This window comes from Macaca thibetana, chromosome 14 (genome assembly GCF_024542745.1).
Source record: "Macaca thibetana thibetana isolate TM-01 chromosome 14, ASM2454274v1, whole genome shotgun sequence".
Taxonomy (NCBI): Eukaryota; Metazoa; Chordata; class Mammalia; order Primates; family Cercopithecidae; genus Macaca; species Macaca thibetana.
The window spans coordinates 121,539,185-121,557,431 of record NC_065591.1 but is presented as its reverse complement, the minus strand read 5'-3'; the positions used below and the strand labels follow the sequence as shown (position 1 = coordinate 121,557,431).

General features: G+C 54.8%; 1 protein-coding gene across 1 annotated transcript in view; it reads right to left on the bottom strand.

The window, feature by feature from the left end:
• Positions 1-641: 641 nt before the first annotated feature.
• ST14 (ST14 transmembrane serine protease matriptase) overlaps positions 642-18,247 on the bottom strand; it is a 53,886-nt gene continuing 36,280 nt past the window's right edge. The window contains exons 8-19 of the mRNA XM_050755948.1: positions 17,550-17,689; positions 17,102-17,199; positions 15,363-15,472; positions 15,119-15,249; positions 13,885-13,989; positions 13,409-13,519; positions 13,206-13,319; positions 12,757-12,879; positions 11,703-11,889; positions 2,299-2,573; positions 1,417-1,553; positions 642-1,333 (exon numbers count right to left, since the gene is read on the bottom strand). Coding sequence (XP_050611905.1) covers positions 1,172-1,333; positions 1,417-1,553; positions 2,299-2,573; positions 11,703-11,889; positions 12,757-12,879; positions 13,206-13,319; positions 13,409-13,519; positions 13,885-13,989; positions 15,119-15,249; positions 15,363-15,472; positions 17,102-17,199; positions 17,550-17,689 — 1,693 coding nt within the window. The 3' untranslated portion in view covers positions 642-1,171. The remainder of the gene's footprint in view (positions 1,334-1,416; positions 1,554-2,298; positions 2,574-11,702; positions 11,890-12,756; positions 12,880-13,205; positions 13,320-13,408; positions 13,520-13,884; positions 13,990-15,118; positions 15,250-15,362; positions 15,473-17,101; positions 17,200-17,549; positions 17,690-18,247) is intronic.

Sequence of the window (18,247 nt, the reverse complement as noted above, 5' to 3'; positions counted from 1 at the left end):
TACTCGGGAGGTTGAGGCAGGAGGAGAGCTTGAGCCCAGGAGACTGAGGCTGCAATGAACTGTGATCGTGTCGCTGCATTCCAGCCTGAGTGACAAAGCAAGACCCTGACTCAAAAAAAAAAAAAAAAAAAAATCAAGGGGGATGGCATAGGAGGTGTGGGTGCCCTTGAGCCAGGCAGTACCCTTCCTCCAAGGCCTTGGGACCCATCTGCTTAGCCTTCACTGGACAGCCAGCCAGGTGTTCATGCACTGCCTCACATCTGTCCCTGTGTGTGCGCTCACATGACCACCTCTCCACCAAACACGAAGCCACACTTCCGCCCATCCTCCTCTGACAAAGCTCCTCCCTCTCCTAGGTTGGACAGGGGCCTGGGCACCAGTGTACCCCCTCTCCACCATCCCCACACATTCGTCTCCCCACCTCACCAACTCGCGTGTCCCTCCTACCAGGGCACCAGGCCCCTGGTCTCGGAAGCCACAGGTCAGAGCAAAACCAGCCCTTTGCTGGCCTGGAGAAAGCACCTGCACTGTGGTCCCCACCCAGCCTGACTCCGGTCTGTGCTGAGGGGAATGGACGTCCCGTTTCTTGCAACTCCAGTAGGAAGAAGAAAGGAGGGCGCAACTCCAGTAGGAAAAGAAACTTAAAAAGAAATAAAATGTTTTACTCATTTACACAAATACACACACTGAAGTCCACCCTGGGAGCTGGTAAAACAATTCCAATCTCAGACCCGTCAGTTTTCCAGGGTCCTCTGAGCCTGGGCTTCCTGAAGAGCACGGCCCAAGGGCCCCACAGCCCAGATCCGGCAGCCCCCCACCTTCACTGAGGAGGCCCGGAGGCTCTGTTCCCACTGCTCCTTAGAGACAGGGGAGCCAGCTGTGCAGAAACGGGCCTCGGCCCAGCTTGGGGCTGCTGGGGGAAGCTGTGTCTTCAAACTTTTGCCCCCAGTAGAACCACCACTGTCCTCCCCTTCCACCTCCCAGCTCCACTTCGGAGGCTGAGGAAGCGGAGAGCTTTTCTAGGCAGATCTGGAGCCCTGGAGATGGAGTTCACAGTCTATGTTCTGGGGCGCTGGTGCAGTCAGCAGTCCAGTCTCCAGCCTGCAGGCGCGCACACTGGGGTGGACGGTGGGGGACCCCGCAGGCGTACACATTTGGGTGGCCCCTACCCCTATACCCCAGTTTTCTCTTTGATCCAGTCCCGAAACAGAGGGAGCCTCGTGTACACGCCCGGCTTGTTCCTCTGAGCGCAGCCGTCTCCCCAGCTCACCACACCGGCCTGGAAGATTCGCCCATCTGCCTCCACGCTGGACAGGGGTCCCCCAGAGTCACCCTGGATGGAGACAAGCCCTGCCGTGAGTCCCCAGTCCCGCCTCTCCCGGGGCCTACCTGCCACCCTCCTGCCCCGGGGCGCACCTGGCAGGAGTCCACGCCGCCGCTGAGGAAGCCCACGCACATCATGCGTGGCGTGATCTGCTGCGGCAGGAGGCTCTCGCAGGTGGTCTGGTTGATGACACGGATCTCACCCTTCTGCAGGATCAGCGCGCCGGTGCCTGGGGAGAGGGCAGGACAGGGCTGGGAGCCGGGCTGCTTCGGGGGCAGCGTCATTCGAGGCGCTCCCCACGGGTCATTTGACTCGCAAAACTCTGGAACAGCCCAGATGCCCCGGGCTGACAAACGGGTAATCCGCGTCTACTCAGTGGGCTCTGGCATTAGCAGCCACCTAGAGAAAGCAGGGGCATGCTGAGATCTGCCAGGCGAATTGAGAGGGAACAGACGCCGCCACAAGCAGGGGTGAGGAAACAAGCAGCAGAGAGGGAAGGTGCGGCAAATGCCCCCGGGGTTCTGTGAGGGCACTGGAGCTGTATGTCCTGTTCGTTTTCTTTCCAAAGTCTACAAATGTTCAGCATATGCTATAGAGTGGATTTTTTCAATCTAGCCTTTGCCAACTAATGGCCTGCTTCCCTTCATACCCACCCCTCACGTGCCTTAAGCACCACTGGGCTTAAGGTGTTGCTATCTTCATTATGCGGATGAAGAAACAGGGTCAGAGTTTAAGCAACTCGCTCAGGGTTGCTCAGGTAGTTAGGGGCAAAGCCAGCCTTCAGTCCTGAGCCCGGGCTGCAAATCCCATGCCCCTTTTACTAAAGGCCTCCATTCCGCCCTGGACAGCCTCATGCTGCCAGGCAGAGGGAGACTGGGCGGCCCCTCGCCCCACGGCTGGACACGCAGAGGAAACACAGCCTTGGAGGAAGGCCCCAGGCCCTCTGTGGAGCCCTGGGTCAGCCCGAAGCTCACCTCCATACTGGGTGTGTCCCCAGCCTGTGACCCAGATGGCCTTGCCGGCAGGGAAGACATGCGACGCATCCGGCAGGCAGATGGGCCGCACCACGGAGCTGTACTCCACCGGTTTCTCCAGCTCCAGCAGCGCGATGTCGTAGTCGAAGGTGAAGTCGTTGAAAGAGGGGTGGGAGATGATGCGCTTCAGCCGGCGCTCCTGCACCTCGGGGGCGCTGCGCTGGCTCTGGTCGTGCAAGCCCAGGAAGGCCGTCCACTGCGTGGGGTCCGAGTACCTGGAAGGGGGAGCCGCTGTGAGACCGCGCGGTCACTCGGGTCTGTGCACAGGGCCCCGCAGCCCCGCGCGTTCCCAGAGGACTCCGCATGGACGAGGCACAGCAGCTGCTGAGAGAAGATGACGGTGCCAGCTCTTACTTGGTCTTGACCCTAAGCTAGAAGCTACTAAGTGCCTCCCGCTGCAGTAAGAAACTGCTCTTAAACTCTCTACCCCCCTCCTTGAATACATTTTTAATCTGATGACCAAAAATTAGGTATCTTATGAACCTGATCTTTCACAGGAGGAATAACAGAAAAATCAACCCAAATGATTTTTCTTTTCTTTTTTCTTGTTGTTGTTGTTGTTGTTGTTGTTGTTGAGACAGTCTTGCTCAGTCACCCAGGCTGGAGTGCAGTGGCGCAGTCTCAGCTCACTGCAACCTCTGCCTCCCAGATTCAAGTGACTCTCCTGCCTCAGCCTCCTGAGTATCTGGGATTACAGGTGCCCGCCACGTCTGGCTAATTTTTAGATTTTTAGTAGAGACGGGGTTTCACCATGTTGGTCAGGCTGGTCTCGAACTCCTGACCTCGTGATCTGCCCCCCCCCCCTTGGCCTCCCAAAGTGCTGGGATTACAGGTGTGAGCCACCATGCCCCGCCCAAATAAATTTTTAATGTAATGGTATATAACCTAAGACCAAAATGAATTGAAAAATATGTTGTGTTGTATCTACTAAGTTTCTTGTTGGCTATGGAATAGGTTTAGCGATTCTGAAGCTGTTCCATGTGCACTGCAGAGCGGGCGCCCACCCTAGTGTGGGGAAAGGGAGGCACAGATGTGGAATGGGATCAGAGGTATCAGGAAAGGCTCATTATTTTTACGTTATTTTATTATTATTTTGTGAGATGGAGTCTCACTCTGTCACCCAGGCTGGAGTGCAGAGGCGTGATCTCAGTTCACTGTAACCTGCACCTCCCAGGTTCAAACGATTTTCTGGCCTCAGCCTCCCGAGTAGCTGGGACTACAGGATGCGCAGCCACGCCTGGCTAATTTTTGTATTTTTAATGGAAACAGGGTTTCGCCATGTTGGCCAAGCTGGTCTCGTACTCCTGACCTCAAACAACCAGCCCGCCTCAGCCTCCCAAAGTACTGGAATTACAGGCATAAGCCACCATGCCCACTGGCTCACAATTCTTAAAAACTGGTCTAAAACCAGTGCTGTCTCTAGCAGCACCCAGAACTTAGTGTCTAAATATCCTTCTCTATTGAAAGGAACAAGGGCTCCTTGGAAAAATGGCTGATTTCAGATCTGGGTCTTAATGGAAAGCATAAAGCAAACCTAGAACATTTTGTTTCTGCAGGAAGCAATCAAGCACTCAAACACCAATGTGGTCCGTCTGACAAAGCTGGTTAAAATGAGGACAATAAGAACCCTGAAATAAATGGTGACAGGGTGACACTACTACACAGGCGGAATAATAAAAATGGGTGGGATAATCCATCGGTCCACCCTGAGTCTAAAAAGTAATTTCAAAAGAGTTTATAAAGGGACAAAGGAAAGCTATTATTTACAGAGAAAAAGCAGCCTCTGGCCAGGTGTGGTGGCTTACTCCTGTAATCCCAGCACTTTGGGAGGCCGAAGCGGGTGGATTACCTGAGATCAGGAGTTCAAGACCAGCCTGGCCAGCATGGTGAAACCCCGCCTCTACTAAAAACACAAAAATTAGCTGGGCATGATGGTGGCCGCCTGTAATCCCAGCTACTCAGGAGGCTGAGGCAGGAGAATCGTTTGAACCCAGGAGGTGGAGGTTGCAGTGAGCCGAGACGGCACCACTGAACTCTAGCCTGGGCAGCAAAGTGAGACTCCACCTCAAAAAAGAAAAGAAAAAGGAAAGAAGGGAGGAAGGGAGGAAGGGAGGAAGGGAGGAAGGAAGGAAGGAAGGGAGGGAGGGAGGGAAGGAGGGAGGGAGGGAGAGAGAGAGGGAGGGAGGGAGGGAGGGAGGGAGAGAGAGAAAGAGAGAAAGAGAGAGAGAGAGAAAGAAAAAGTGATCAGCTCCTAAATGCTGAAGAAACAGTACAATAAGGAACCACATTCTCACCTACCACAGTAATAATCAACAAATGTGAGAATTACCAACGGACACTGAGACGCTAGGTAAAATACGGCTGGAGAACGAGACACTCACGCTGATTCAAAGAATCACCTGTGATGGTGTATTCACAGCCAAGGTGGAAGGCCCTTTATGATGGCAAAATCTGCTGGGCTCCCCGAGCCAGGTGCTCAGGCTCCTCTCCCAATCAGCCGCTGTCACTGGGGATCATGCTCTCCCCGAGAAGTGTACAGCACCACCCATGCACTGCTTCCTAACCCAGCCACGAAAACAGAGTCGGGAAAACCCAAATTGCGAGGCATCCTGTAAGATAACTGGCCCGAACTTTTCAACAATGTCAATGCCATAAAAAAACAAAAAATAAAAGGCATAGAGAAACTGTTATTGATTAAAATGAGATTAAAGAAACCTAATGACTAAATACAAGGCATGACCCTTGACTGCATCCTAGAACTTTTTTAAAAAAGCTCCGAAGAAGGCCGGGCGCGGTGGCTCACGCCTGTAATCCCAGCACTTTGGGAGCTCCAAGTGAGAGGAGCACAAGGCCAGGAGTTCGAGACCAGCCTGGCCAACATGGTGAAACCCCATCTCTACTAAAAATACAAAAATTAGCCGGGCGTGGTGGCAGGTGCCTGTAATCCCAGTTACTCAGGAGGCTGAGGCAGGAGAATCACCTGAACCCGGGAGGCGGCGGTTGCAGTGAGCTTGCATTGCACCACTGCACTCCAGACTGGGCGATAGAGTATGTCTCAAACAAACAAACAAAAAAAACTTCTAAAGAAGAACACGATGGGCATGATTGGAGGACATTTACGATGCGTACATCAGCTCCCAGCACAAAGCAATGCCGCCATTTCTCAGTGTGGGACAGCGTCCTCGTTCTTGGAGACACAGGCCGAGGCACCTGGTGGGAAGCCTCACAATGGCTGCCCCCAACTGGGAAATGGCTCAGAAAAATACACTCGGGTGCAAACAGAGAGAAAGCAAATGTGATTAACTCAATCACTGAATGTAGATCAGAGATATAAGAGTGTTGCCTGTATGGCCAGGTGCGGTGGCTCACGCCTGTAATCCCAGCACTTTGGGAGGCCGAGGCAGGGGAATCATGAGGTCAGAAGTTCGAGACCAGCGTGGCCAGCATGGTGAAACCCTGTCTCCACCAAAAATACAAACAATTAGCCAGGTGTGGTGGCACACACCTATAGTCCCGGCTACTCCGGAGACTGAGGCAGGAAAATTGCTTGAACCCAGGAGATGGAGGTTGCAGTGAGCTAGGATCACCCCACTGCACTCCAGCCTGGGGATAGAGCGAGACTCTGTCTCAAAAAAAAAAAAAAAAAGTGTTTACTGTACTAGTCCTTTTTTTCATTCATTGTATTTACAACATTTTTGTAGGTTTGAAAAATTTCAAAATAAAGCATTGGAAAAATACATATCTAAAATAGAAAATGTATGTGACAAGAGAAAGGCATGAACACCCGCTTCATTTTCCCTCACCTCTCAGGAAAGTCAAAAGGTTACTGAACCACCCAGCCAGGGCACCTCCCCGACCCTGGAGCACTAAACCGAGCCTCTGCCTCCACATCTCTCCCCATGCCTGCCTGAGCCCTGGTCCACTCTCGCTGCCCCGGCGTCCATCCCCTTCTGGCCTTCCTTTCTTTTTTTTTGAGATGGAGTCTTACTCTGTTGTCCAGGCTGGAGTGTAGTGGCATGATCTTGGCTCACTGCAACCTCCACCTCCCAGGCTCAAGTGATTCTCCCGCCTCAACTGCCCCCAAGTAGGTGGGACTACAGGCACCTGCCACCATGCCTGGCTAATTTTTGTATTTTGAGTAGAAATGGGGTTTCACCATGTTGGTCAGGCTAGTCTCGAACTCCTGACCTCAGGTGATCTGCCCGCCTTGGCTTCCCAAAGTGCTGGGATTATAGGCGTGAGCCACTGTGCCCGGCCCCATTCTGGCCTTTTTTTTTTTTTTTTTTTTTTTTTTTTTTGAGACGGAGTCTCGCTCTGTCACCCGGGCTGGAGTGCAGTGGCCGGATCTCAGCTCACTGCAAGCTCCGCCTCCCGGGTTCACGCCATTCTCCTGCCTCAGCCTCCCGAGTAGCTGGGACTACAGGCGCCCGCCACCTCACCCGGCTAGCTTTTTGTATTTTTTTAGTAGAGACGGGGTTTCACCGTGTTAGCCAGGATGGTCTCGATCTCCTGACCTTGTGATCCGCCCGTCTCAGCCTCCCAAAGTGCTGGGATTACAGGCTTGAGCCACCGCGCCCGGCTCCATTCTGGCCTTTTTTACAGCCAACTCCCTACAGAATCGCAGGCCTAGGCCGAAGCTCAGTTTTCCGACCTGGGCTATACCCGATCTTGCTTCACTGTAATCTGTTGCCACCAGAAAATGACTTCCCAAAAGCTGCTTTTGTGAGATCCTTTTTGTCCCATTCCACAGCCTCAAAGGATTCCCAAGAGCTGCCAGGTGAGGCCTTGGGACCCACCCAGGCCTTCTGCGTTCACCGTTAATTGACCTGACCTTTCTGATGGCTTCCCAGCCTGCTCACATCCAGCCACATACTCACCCCTGCATCAACTCATTCACTCAACAATCCCTGGGCATCTGGGATGTAATCTATGACCCAGTCTTCAGGTTCACCATGTACATAGGGAGAGAGATGAAAACCACCGATTATAACATGACACGAAGGGTTCCACAGAGGACTGGGTAGAAAGCTGTGGAAGAGGATGGGCTGGGAGTCTGGAAATGAAGTGAGTTATGAACCAAGCCATCACATAGGCCTGGCCAGCTACGGCCTGAAGCAGTGGAGAATGCCACAAGTTTAAGGAGAACAAAGGTAGCCGGGCACAGTGGCTCACACCTGTAATCCCAGTACTTTGGGAGGCCAAGGCAGGCAGATCACCTGCGGTCAGGATTTCAAGACTAGCTTGGCTAACATGGTGAAACCCCGTTTCTACTAAAAGTACAAAAAATTAGCCAAGCGTGGTGGTGCACGCCTGTAATCCCAGCTACTCAGGAGGGTGAGGCAGGAGAATCGCTTGAACCAGGGAGGCAGAGGTTGCAGTGAGAGGAGATCGCACCATTGCACTCCAGCTTGCGCAACAAAAGTGAAATTCACTCTCAAAAAAAAAAAAAAGAGAGCAAAGCATGTTCAGGAAGCCCTCACACTGAGCATGGGGAAGGCGTGAGGACCGCACTGGAGACTGAGGATGGACGGGCAGGGGCCAGATAACATGGCCATGTCGGTCATGAAGGAGTTACTGCTTTTGCACTGCAAGCCGTGGCGGGCGTTGCGCAACAGACTGGGGTGACCAGATTTTGGGAAGATCACTCCGGGCTGGAGTGGTGCAGACAGTCCTGAGAGGAAAGGAAGTGGATGGGGAGAGGTGCTGCAGCTGCCCAGGCTACAGTGAGCTGGGAGGAGCAAGATGGTGGCAGTGCAAATAGAAGAGAGTAGAAATGTTTCAGGAATGCCCAGGAGACAAGGATGTAGCTGAAAGGTTATCATGGGATTGGGGAGAGGGGAGAGCCATCCTCGTCCCTCTGGCTCAATTCCTCATGATCCCAATACCCAGCATGGACACCCCCATCCAGCTCTTTGCCCTGTGCCTGCAGGTTTCCACCTCCCTCCCCCAAGCCCTCCCTGTTCACCCGGCAACCTCAGCTCAAGACCCCGCTTTCATGAAGCCCTCTCTGCAAACTCAGCCAATTGGTAAGTCTGACAGTATTTGATTATATCAGCAGACTCAGCCTCTAATGTTTAAGGCATGCACATCTACCAGTAGCTGAGAGACTGGTTGTGAAGATGCAGCCACTGCTATCCCCCATGGTGACCCCAGGGGCTGGAGTGCAGTTGGGAATCGCGAGTGCTCAGGTAGAACTTCTGATGTCCCAAACACTCTTCTCGATGTTGACACAGTAAGTTGTTTTATCCCTGAAACAGCCCTGCAAGGTAGGGTCACCCTTTTTAAGATGAGGACTCACACAGAGAGGGCAACTTGCCAAAGATCATACAGCTAATACGTTGTAGACCACAGCTGGAACCTAGGCAGCCTGTGCAGTTAACCGCAACGTGATGCCGCCTCCCGGCAGTGCCCGATGAATGCATGACGACTTAGCCCTGTGCTCAGGGTCCCTTGATACCAGGCCTCTGCACACCTCACACCTCCCTGCCTCTGCATACGACATTCCCTTTGTCTGGAAGGTCTGAGCCACCTGGTCCAGCTGACAAACACCCTCACCTTCAACCTCAGTTCAGACACCCATGTTGAGTGTTCCCAACAGTCGCCCTCCCCAGTCCCTCAGGCATATAGGTTTAAAATTCTAAACTCCACATGCTGGGCCCAAGGGAGCCTGGACACAGCCCTGGCACAGCACTTACTGCACGAGTGTGTCATGTCCTACCCTCACAAGTCTGTGGCACACAATCTGCAGGGACCAAGTCCTATTCACGTTGGTCTCTCTAGTGTCAGTAATAACCACGGGTGTGGAATATTAATTGCACTACACATTGGCAGAAGCATGACTGATGATCAACACAGGATGAAGGAGAAGGAAATGAGAAAGGAAGCAATGAAGCAAAGGAAAGGAGAAAGCAGTACAGGACAGCAGCGGTGTTCTTAGTATGCACCCAGCCATTTCCTAGCTCCACCTGGACATGACACCGTGATGACAATGAACACACTAAGCAACTGGAACTTGGTCTCTAAATACCATCCCCAGTAAAGGCCTCCTTGGAGAAATGGCTGGTCCTAGGGCTGGGCTGGGGAAACACAAGATGAGCCTATTGTACCTCGTAGTGCCAGAAAGCAAGGACGTGGCTCAAAAAAGGAAAGAATGGGGCATGTCAAAGAGGCACAGAAGCCAACCTCAAAAAGCAGTGGTTGACCCAGGCACGGTGGCTCACATCTGTAATGCCAGCACTTTGGGAGGCCAAGATAGGAGGATCACTTCAGCCTAGGAGCTGGAGGCCAGGCTTAGCACTTAGCAAGGCTCTGTCTCTACAAAAATTTTAAACTAGCTGGGCATGGTGGCATATGCCTGTAGTCCCAGCTACTTGGGAGGCTGAGGCAGGAGGATTGCTCAAGCCCAGGGGTTCAAGACTGCAGCGAGCTATGATTTGCACCACTGAACTTCAGCCTGGGTGACACAGTGAGACTCTGACTCACATACACACATAGACACACACACAAAATTCTTAAGCTCACATTACTCCAAAGAAAAAAAAAAAATCATCCCTGCTCTGGGTGAGGTTGGGTATGACAGAATGAGACAAGGGACAGTCTCAGGTTGGACAAAGCCACATGTCAAGCACCCAGTGAAGCTGGGGACCATGGAGCTGGGTCCACTCCCCACAGGCTCTTGCTGTCTGTCTCCATCACCCAAGCCCTGTGCACGTGTCTGAGCGCGCTCCATCTGTGCTGCAGGCCTCCCTCCTGCTGTGGGCCCATCTCTCCTCCCTGCAAAGGGCAGCTGAGGGTTTGGGTCACCTGCTCCTGGAGCTGTCTACCACGGAAAATCATGCAGCCAGCAGAAAGCGCATCCGCTTCTCCCGAGGGTGGACTCTCCTGGAAGGCCCACCCCTGCGCCTGCCTCTTCAGAGCAAGCCAGGCCCTAAAACTCCTCCCTTCAGCCGATGGCCAGATGCCCAGAGAGGCTGGGAGCTAAGACACAAATAGCGCAGCCTGGGATGCCCACATGACCCTTCCAGGCCTCTCACCTGCCTGTGTGTCTGAGGCCATGACATGCTGAGCACCTACTATGTGCCAGGCACAGCGCAAAGTGACTCAGGTACAGCATCGTACTTAATTCTCACAACTCTAAGGGTGGGAACTGATACTGTCACCATCATCAGTGAAGATCCCAAGGCCTAGGAAGTTTGAATAACCTGCCCAGGGTCACCGGCAAGCCAGAGCTGGAGCATGAATCCAAAGCTCATGTTGGCCAATCCGAGGAGTCGTGCAGTGCAGACTCACCGGAGACCACACCCGTGCTCCAGTCTGGCTCTGCCACTTAACAGCTGTGCCGCTTCGAGCAAACATCTCTACTTCTCTGAACCTTACTTTCTGTACAATGGCGATACAATCGACCTGCCTAACTTGCTGGGCGTCTTAGGAGAGGCGCAGGGACAGCACTTGGCTGCCAGTGGGCACCGAATACAGTGAGTTTTTATTGTTACTGTTACTAAGCCCCGTCCTGGGATATCTGTTCATTTGGTTTGGACGCTTGTCCCCTCCAAATCTCATGTGGAAATGGGATCCCCAGTGTTGGAGGTGGGCCTGATGGGAGGTGTTTTGGTCACAGATCCCTCCTGAATGTTTTGGTGCCCTCCCGATGGTGATGGGTGAGTTCTGAGTTCACACGAGGCTGGCTGCTTAAGAGTCTGGGACCTCCTCCTGCTCTCTCTTGCTCCCGCTTTCGCCATGTGACGTGCCTGCTCCCCCTTCACCTTCTGCCACGGATGGAAGCTCCCTGTGACCCTCACCAGAAGCAGAGGCTGGTACCACGCTTCCTCTACAGCCTGCAGAACCATGAGCCAAATAAACCTCTTTTCTTTTTTTTTTTTTTTTTTTTGAGACGGAGTCTCGCTTTGTCGCCCAGGCTGGAGTGCAGTGGCCGGATCTCAGCTCACTGCAAGCTCCGCCTCCCGGGTTCACGCCATTCTCCGGCCTCAGCCTCCCGAGTAGCTGGGACTACAGGCGCCTGCCACCTCGCCTGGCTAGTTTTTTGTATTTCTTAGTAGAGACGGGGTTTCACTGTGTTATCCAGGATGGTCTCGATCTCCTGACCTCGTGATCCACCCGTCTCGGCCTCCCAAAGTGCTGGGATTACAGGCTTGAGCCACCGCGCCCGGCCCCTCTTTTCTTTATAAATGACCCAGTCTCAGGTATTTCTTTAGAGCAGCTCAAGAGTGGACTAACACATGTGCTCACCCCTCCAATGCCCTTCCTTGGTGCCAACCCACCCTGGCATGACTCCCAGATGCAAGGGACCAGTAAGGAGGCTCCCTGCTGCCCACCCAGAGACCCACCTGAACCCTCTGTCGTCGATGTAGCAGTGCGCGGCGGAGACCAGCCAGTTGGGAGAGATGAGGGAAGCTCCACAGACATGGCCCTGGCCCAGCGCGTGAAGGCTCACCTGCCAGGGCCACTCGCCCTCATCCGCATCTGTGCCCCCAACAACACGAGCCTGTCTCGTGAATGACCGCAGCCCACAGTCTGCAGAGGGGGGCAGAGAACCAGAGGACAGCAAGTCAAGGTGGGGACATCAAACCCCAAGGGGACATGCAGTGGGTGCCAGGAGACCCTGTGTGGGGAAGCCAGCTTTTGGCGTGCACAGCACTGCTGTAGTGGCCAGGGCATGAGGGACCCCCAAAACTATCTTTGAGCTTCACAGACTCCCTTCCACCATGCTCCTCCTTCTCCCCACTCCCAAATTCAAACTCGCATCTTCCCACCTCCCCCTCCCTCACAAATGCAGCGAGGGCTTCGGAGGCCGGCTGCTCAGCTTCACTTTGATTTGGGTGTCATCTGCCTGATTGGACGTCATTTGGGGCGTCACACGAGAGGGGGTGGTGTGGAGCAGGGAGAAGCATCTTTGAATGCTGAGGGACACAGCTCTCAGAGGGACGAATGAACCACTGATGTGAGGTCACAGAATAGCTGCAGCTGTGCTCAAATCTAACCCGTGGCCAGCCAACGCTTCCGAAACACAGAGACTGCAAATTAAAGTATGGGCGGGCGAGGGTGAGACCCTGCCTTGGGCTTGGGTGAGCTGGGCTGCTCTTCTCCAGGCTACTCCCCTACAGCTGTGTCTACACAGCAAGGGCCAGCAATGCACTGCAGCCACGACCTCGCCGTGCTACGGAAGCCCTGAGATACTGGCTGTATGGGCCTTTCTCCAAGACCAGAGCCAGCCCGTGGGGTGGTGCCTTCATGACAACTGGCAGAGCTATCCTTTCCAGGAGACGCAAGCACAGAGCTGCTAAGCGAGGGGCTGGCGGGATTGCGCCTCCAGGTGCGCCCTCAGGTGGGCACCTCACACAGTGAACGACCTGCACAACCGTACTCAGACGCCTCGCTCACCGCAGTCCTTCTCATCGGAGCCGTCGCTACAGTCCTTCTTCCCGTCACACTCAGGGTTGCCCTTGCTCAAGCAGAGCCCGTTGAGGCAGCGGTAGGTGTGTTTGGTACAAGTGACGACGTTCACTGTTCAAGGAGGAGGACACAGGGAGGGGATCAATTCCTCTGCAGCATCTGACCACAAGCCAGAAACCACCCATGGCGCCTCATGGCCCCTGCACCTTACCCCCTCCCCCAGGCCTGCCCCACCCACGTCCACTGGCCTCTCAGCCCTGCTACAGGTTCTCCACCTTCCGGAAAATTCTCCCCCCTCCAGAGCCCTTGCTCATCACACTTCACCCACAGGTGGTCTGTGTTCATTAAACTCGGGGCATCCTGTGCGTGGGTGTGCTCAGGGCTGCCTCCTCCAGGGGCGAGGCCCCCAGCAGGAAGGTGGGCGGGGCGGGCCTCACCTTTGGTGCAGGAGGCCTCGTCGGACCCGTCCCCACAGTCGTCCTTCCCATCGCACTGCTGGCTCTTGGAGAGGCACTTCCCATTGGAACACCTGAAGGTCTGGGCGGGACAACCTGGAGAGGCACCGGGACTCAGCCACCAGGAGCCACCGGGAGCTGCCCCGCCCGCCTGCCCGCCCAGGCCGCCCCTCCCCAGCACTCACTGCACCCCTGCTCGTCGCTGTAGTCTCCGCAGTCGTTCACACTGTCGCAGACCCAGAAGAGGGGCTTGCAGAACTTGTTCTTGCATGTGAACTGGTGGGTGGCGTCGCAACCTGGAGTGGGGTAAGGGGAGGGTCGGCTGTGAGGCCCTCATCACTCACTGCTTCCCCAGGACGCTCAGGTGATCAGAGCTACCTGGGGACCACTTTCCGATCTGCAGAGAGACCCAAGTGGCCCTGCTCCACCAGCTACCAAGCTGACCTCAGCACTTCCGAGACACCCCACCACCTGCCCCACAGAGGCCAAGATCTCCATATGGCAGGGTGGGGAGGGAGGCCAGAGGTCTCTACACAGGGCCGAGAGCAAAAACTCCCACCACCTCCAGCCTTTCTGCCTCGGCAGTCAGCCAGCAGGGCCATGGGACGCAGGCAGGGCGGGGAAGGAGGGTGGGGAGACCGGGGCTCCCAGCTGGACTCACTGCAGTTGAGCTCATCGCTGTAGTCGGTGCAGTCGGCCCAGCCATCACAGCGCATCTCCTTCCGGATACACCGCCCCGTGCGGCACGTGAACTGCCCCGGGCACGCTGTGGGCACAGGCAGGCCTGAGGCCCCCAGCACCCACCCACCTCCCTCCACTGGCTCCCGGCTCCCTCCCTCGGGTCAACCTCCCAGCTACAAACACAGAGGAGCAGGGCGGGTGCTGTGGCCCAGGGCAGGGGTTGCCCAGGCCCACCAAGGTGTGACAAAGGGGTTCCTGCACCTGCAGCTAGTGTGGGAAGGGGGCTGGCCACAGACCCCAACCTGAGCTGGCAGGGTCCCTCCCCACCACTGAGGATCGAAGCCCAGGAAGCCCCGGGTGCCCTGCAGAGAGGCCAGCTGGTCGCAGGCCCTGCCCTGCCCTGTGTGCTGGGCCGCCTGGGGACCCCGAGGGCCAGGCCCTGCCTGTGACACTCAGCAGGTCCCCGATGCATGCGATGTGTCCTGTCCAAATGCAGTGCGGCATCGCGCTTCCTTCACTCTAAACATTTTCCATATTTCAATGTTTCTGAAATCAGGAGGCATCTGACCGCTTTGCAGATGACAAAGTTGTAAGGAGGCCATTGTCACCACCTCGGCACAGGTACAATTCAGTCACAGGTACGTGTTTAGATCAAAGGTATTGGTTTATCTGAGTGTACTTTTGGCGATGAGCTAGGCCCTTGAATTTTACCTTAAATTTGGATTCCTAAGCATAGTTAAATGTCTTCCCAAGGTTATTCTATGATGCAGGGTTGAAATAAAAACACATTGTATATGTGGAAGAACCACTGCTCACACAGCCAACGGTACTTCCTAATGTGTCTCAAAATTACCCTATGAATCCTAACGGTGCTAACAGGCCACAGAGGCAAGCACAGATGATCAAAGTCACAGGAAGGTGGGCCTGAGGGACAGATGGCGGGGGAGCTCCGATGAGGGGCGTCTCCAGCCGCAGGTACCTCATGCTGGGACTGTGACCCAGAAGGAAAGGGCACAGTGTGTACCAGCGCTCACAGCCAGCCTGCTTTAATTAATGCATCAAAGGTAGCGTGTTTTCCTCGCAAAGGTACGGGAGGGGTGACATGCTCTTACATTCTCCAGCATCTTAGAATCAGCAAAGCATGATGCTAACGAGATGCAGGGTAGACAGAACATGCGGGGCAGGCTGCCCTCCTCCCCACAACGTTCACTCACGGTCACTGGAGTCGTAGGAGAGGTATTCAGCTAAGAACCCGGTGTCGGTGTAGGACTGATCCGAGTGGAAGCGAACTGTGATCTTGTTGCTGTTGCTGGTGACGACAAACTGGGACCTCTCTCCGCAGTACCTGGAGCGGAGGCGGGGCACAAGATGAGGAGGGACAGCTGGGAGCCGGGGGGCTGGTGGGACCCCTCCCCCTGCAGCATGGGCCAGGCAGCCCCCATACCCCCCGGGACTCACTTCTCCCCGTTGATCTCCACGTAGTCCTTGGGGCAGGTGCCCGTAGGCACGCCAGGCTCCAGCAGGTAGAAGAATTTGAAGCGCACCTTCACATGCTGGTTGTTGGGTACCTGAGGGAAGAGAGGCTGCTGGGAATCTGCGGCTTCCCTCCCTCCTCCCTGAACCTGAGGATATCAAAGGGAGGCGGCTGCATGGACCAGGGAGAGATGGTATGCCTTCCATCAAGACAGGCTGGAAAGTTCTCCCAGCACTTTTTGTTTGTTTTCGCTTTTGTTTTGTTTTTGTTTTTTTTGAGATGGAGTCTCACTCTGTTGCCAGGCTGGCAACACTGCACTGCAACTTCCGCCTCCCGGGTTCAAGCAATTCTCCTGCCTCATCCTCCTGAGCCTCTGCGATTACAGGTACATGCCACAACGCCCAGATAACTTTTTTGTATTTTTAGTAGAGATGGGGTTTCACCATGTTGGTCAGGCTGGTCTCGAACTCCTGACCTCAGGTGATCTGCCTGCCTTGGCCTCCCAAAGTGCTGGGATTACAGGCGCCAGCCACTACACCCGGCCTCTTTTTTTTTTTTTTTTTTTTTTTTTCTGAGACGAAGTCTCGCTCTGTCGCCCAGGCTGGAGTGCAGTGGCAAGATCTCGGCTCACCACAACCTCTGGCTCCCAGGTTAAAGCGATTTTCCTGCCTCAGCCTCCCGAGCAGCTGGGATTACAGGCACAGGCCACCACACCCGGCTAATTGTTGTATTTTTAGTAGAGACAGGGTTTCACCATGTTGCCCAGGCTGGTCTCGATCTCCTAACTTCGTGATCCACTTGCCTGGCCTCCCAAAGTGCTGGGATTACAGGCGTGAGCCACGGCGCCCGGCCCTCCTGACATTTTTAAAGAAAGGAAAGGAGGCAGCTCTGGCTGGGATGCCGTGAGCGGCGCAGACAGGTGACTCTCTTCTCTCACACACCTTCTTTCATTTCTTCCTGATGGCACCTTTGAGACCCAGGCACTGTCACCCTCACTTCACCTAGGGACAAGCTGAGGCCCAGGGAGCTTCAGCAACTGCCCAGGTCGTTCTGTCACCTGACAAGGAGCTAGGATGAGTCTGGGTCTGCCTGACACTGCAGGGGAAGACCTGACCCCCAGACACATGGTCTCTTTGGGATTTGTTTATTTGTTTTTGCTGTTTTTGAGACAGGGTCTCACTGTTGCCCAGGCTGGAGTGCAATGGCACTGTCATAGCTCACGGTAGCCTTTAACTCCTGGCTTTAAATGATCCACCCACCTCGGCCTCCTGAGTAGCTGGGACCACAGGCATGCACCACCATGCCTGGCTAATTTTTGTATTTTTTCTTTTAAAGATGAGGTCTCACTGTGTTGTCCAGGCTCATCTTAAATTCCTAGCCTCAAGTGATCCTCCCGTCTTGGTCTCCCAAAGTGCTGGGATTACAGGTGAGAGTCACCACATTTGGCTGCCTCTTTGGGGTTAAAAAAGGATCTCCCTTCCCTTTCTTCTGTCTTCCTCATTTGCCATCCACCTCTCTCTCACACACACACACGCACACACATGTACACATATGCAAACACACGCACACACATGTACACATATGCAAACACATGCACACACATGTACACATATGCAAACACATGCACACACATGTACGCACACACACACACAGGGAGACACACACATGTGCATATACATGCTCATGCGCACACACACACGTTCACATACCCCATAGTTCCTACCTCAATGTTCCATGTGCAGTCAACGTTGGGTGGGTAGTGGCCCGGGTAGTAGGGGCTGTTGAATGTCCCCTGGGCTTTACGTAAGTGGCCTCCACACCCTGAGAGGAAAGGTGGGAGAAAGCAAGAGGATCAGGAACCTGCCCGGCCAAGCAGGCAGGCAAGGACTCTGCAGCCTGAGGCCTGGAGCTGCCTCGTGGACGCCCGGATGCTGCACAGCAAGTGCACAGCCAGGAAGGCCGGGTGTCGGGTGCTGAAGCTTCAGGAGGGCTCCTGACCCAGGCGGTCGGCCAGATGCCTTTGGCTCAAGCTTCAGCCTCTGCTGCTGACCTAGGCCAGCTCCCCAGCCACAGGGTCCAGCCTGTGGCCTCCTAAGCTCGGTCACCCCCACTAAGGCCTTCCCCTTCTCCGCGGCCCGCGGGCAGTTCCGCCCTGCCCTGCCCTTCCTTACTGCTCATCTTAGGCAGCTGGAAGAAGGTGGCCTCAAAGCCAGGATGCCGCCGCTCAGTGTTGGTTATCAGCGTGATGAGCAGGACGTTCTGGGAGGAGAGGAAGGTCAGGTTGTAGGAGGGAGGGTAGGTACCACACAACCTGTGGGGGCAGAGGGTGGGCATTAGGAAGAGCCGGCAGAACCAAGCTTCTCACACACCCAAACCAGGCTCCCAGGCAGAGGTGCCCGAGGACCCCATCCCTAACTCTGGTCCCATCCACAGAGGGCTAAGAATGGAGTCAAAAAGACCTTCATTCAGGTAAGTCCCTCCCCCACACAATCACTGATGGAAGGAGTTAGTGATAACTCCTTCACCTTTGTGAACTTCACCTTTGTGAATTTCACCTTTGTGAACTTCACCTTTGTTTAAAAGAGCAACACCCAGCCGGGCGCAGTGGCCCACGCCTGGAGGCCGAGGTGGGTGGATCACCTAGGGTCAGGAGATCAAGACCATCCTGGCCAACATGGTGAAACCCCGTCTCTACTAAAAATACAAAAATTAGCCAGGTGTCGTGGTGCACGCCTGTAATCCCAGCTCCTCGGGAGACTGAGGCAGAAGAATCGCCGGAACCCAGGAGGCGGAGGTTGCAATGAGCCAAGACAGCACCACTGCACTCCAGCCTGGGTGACAGAGCGAGACTCCATCTCGGGAAAAAAAA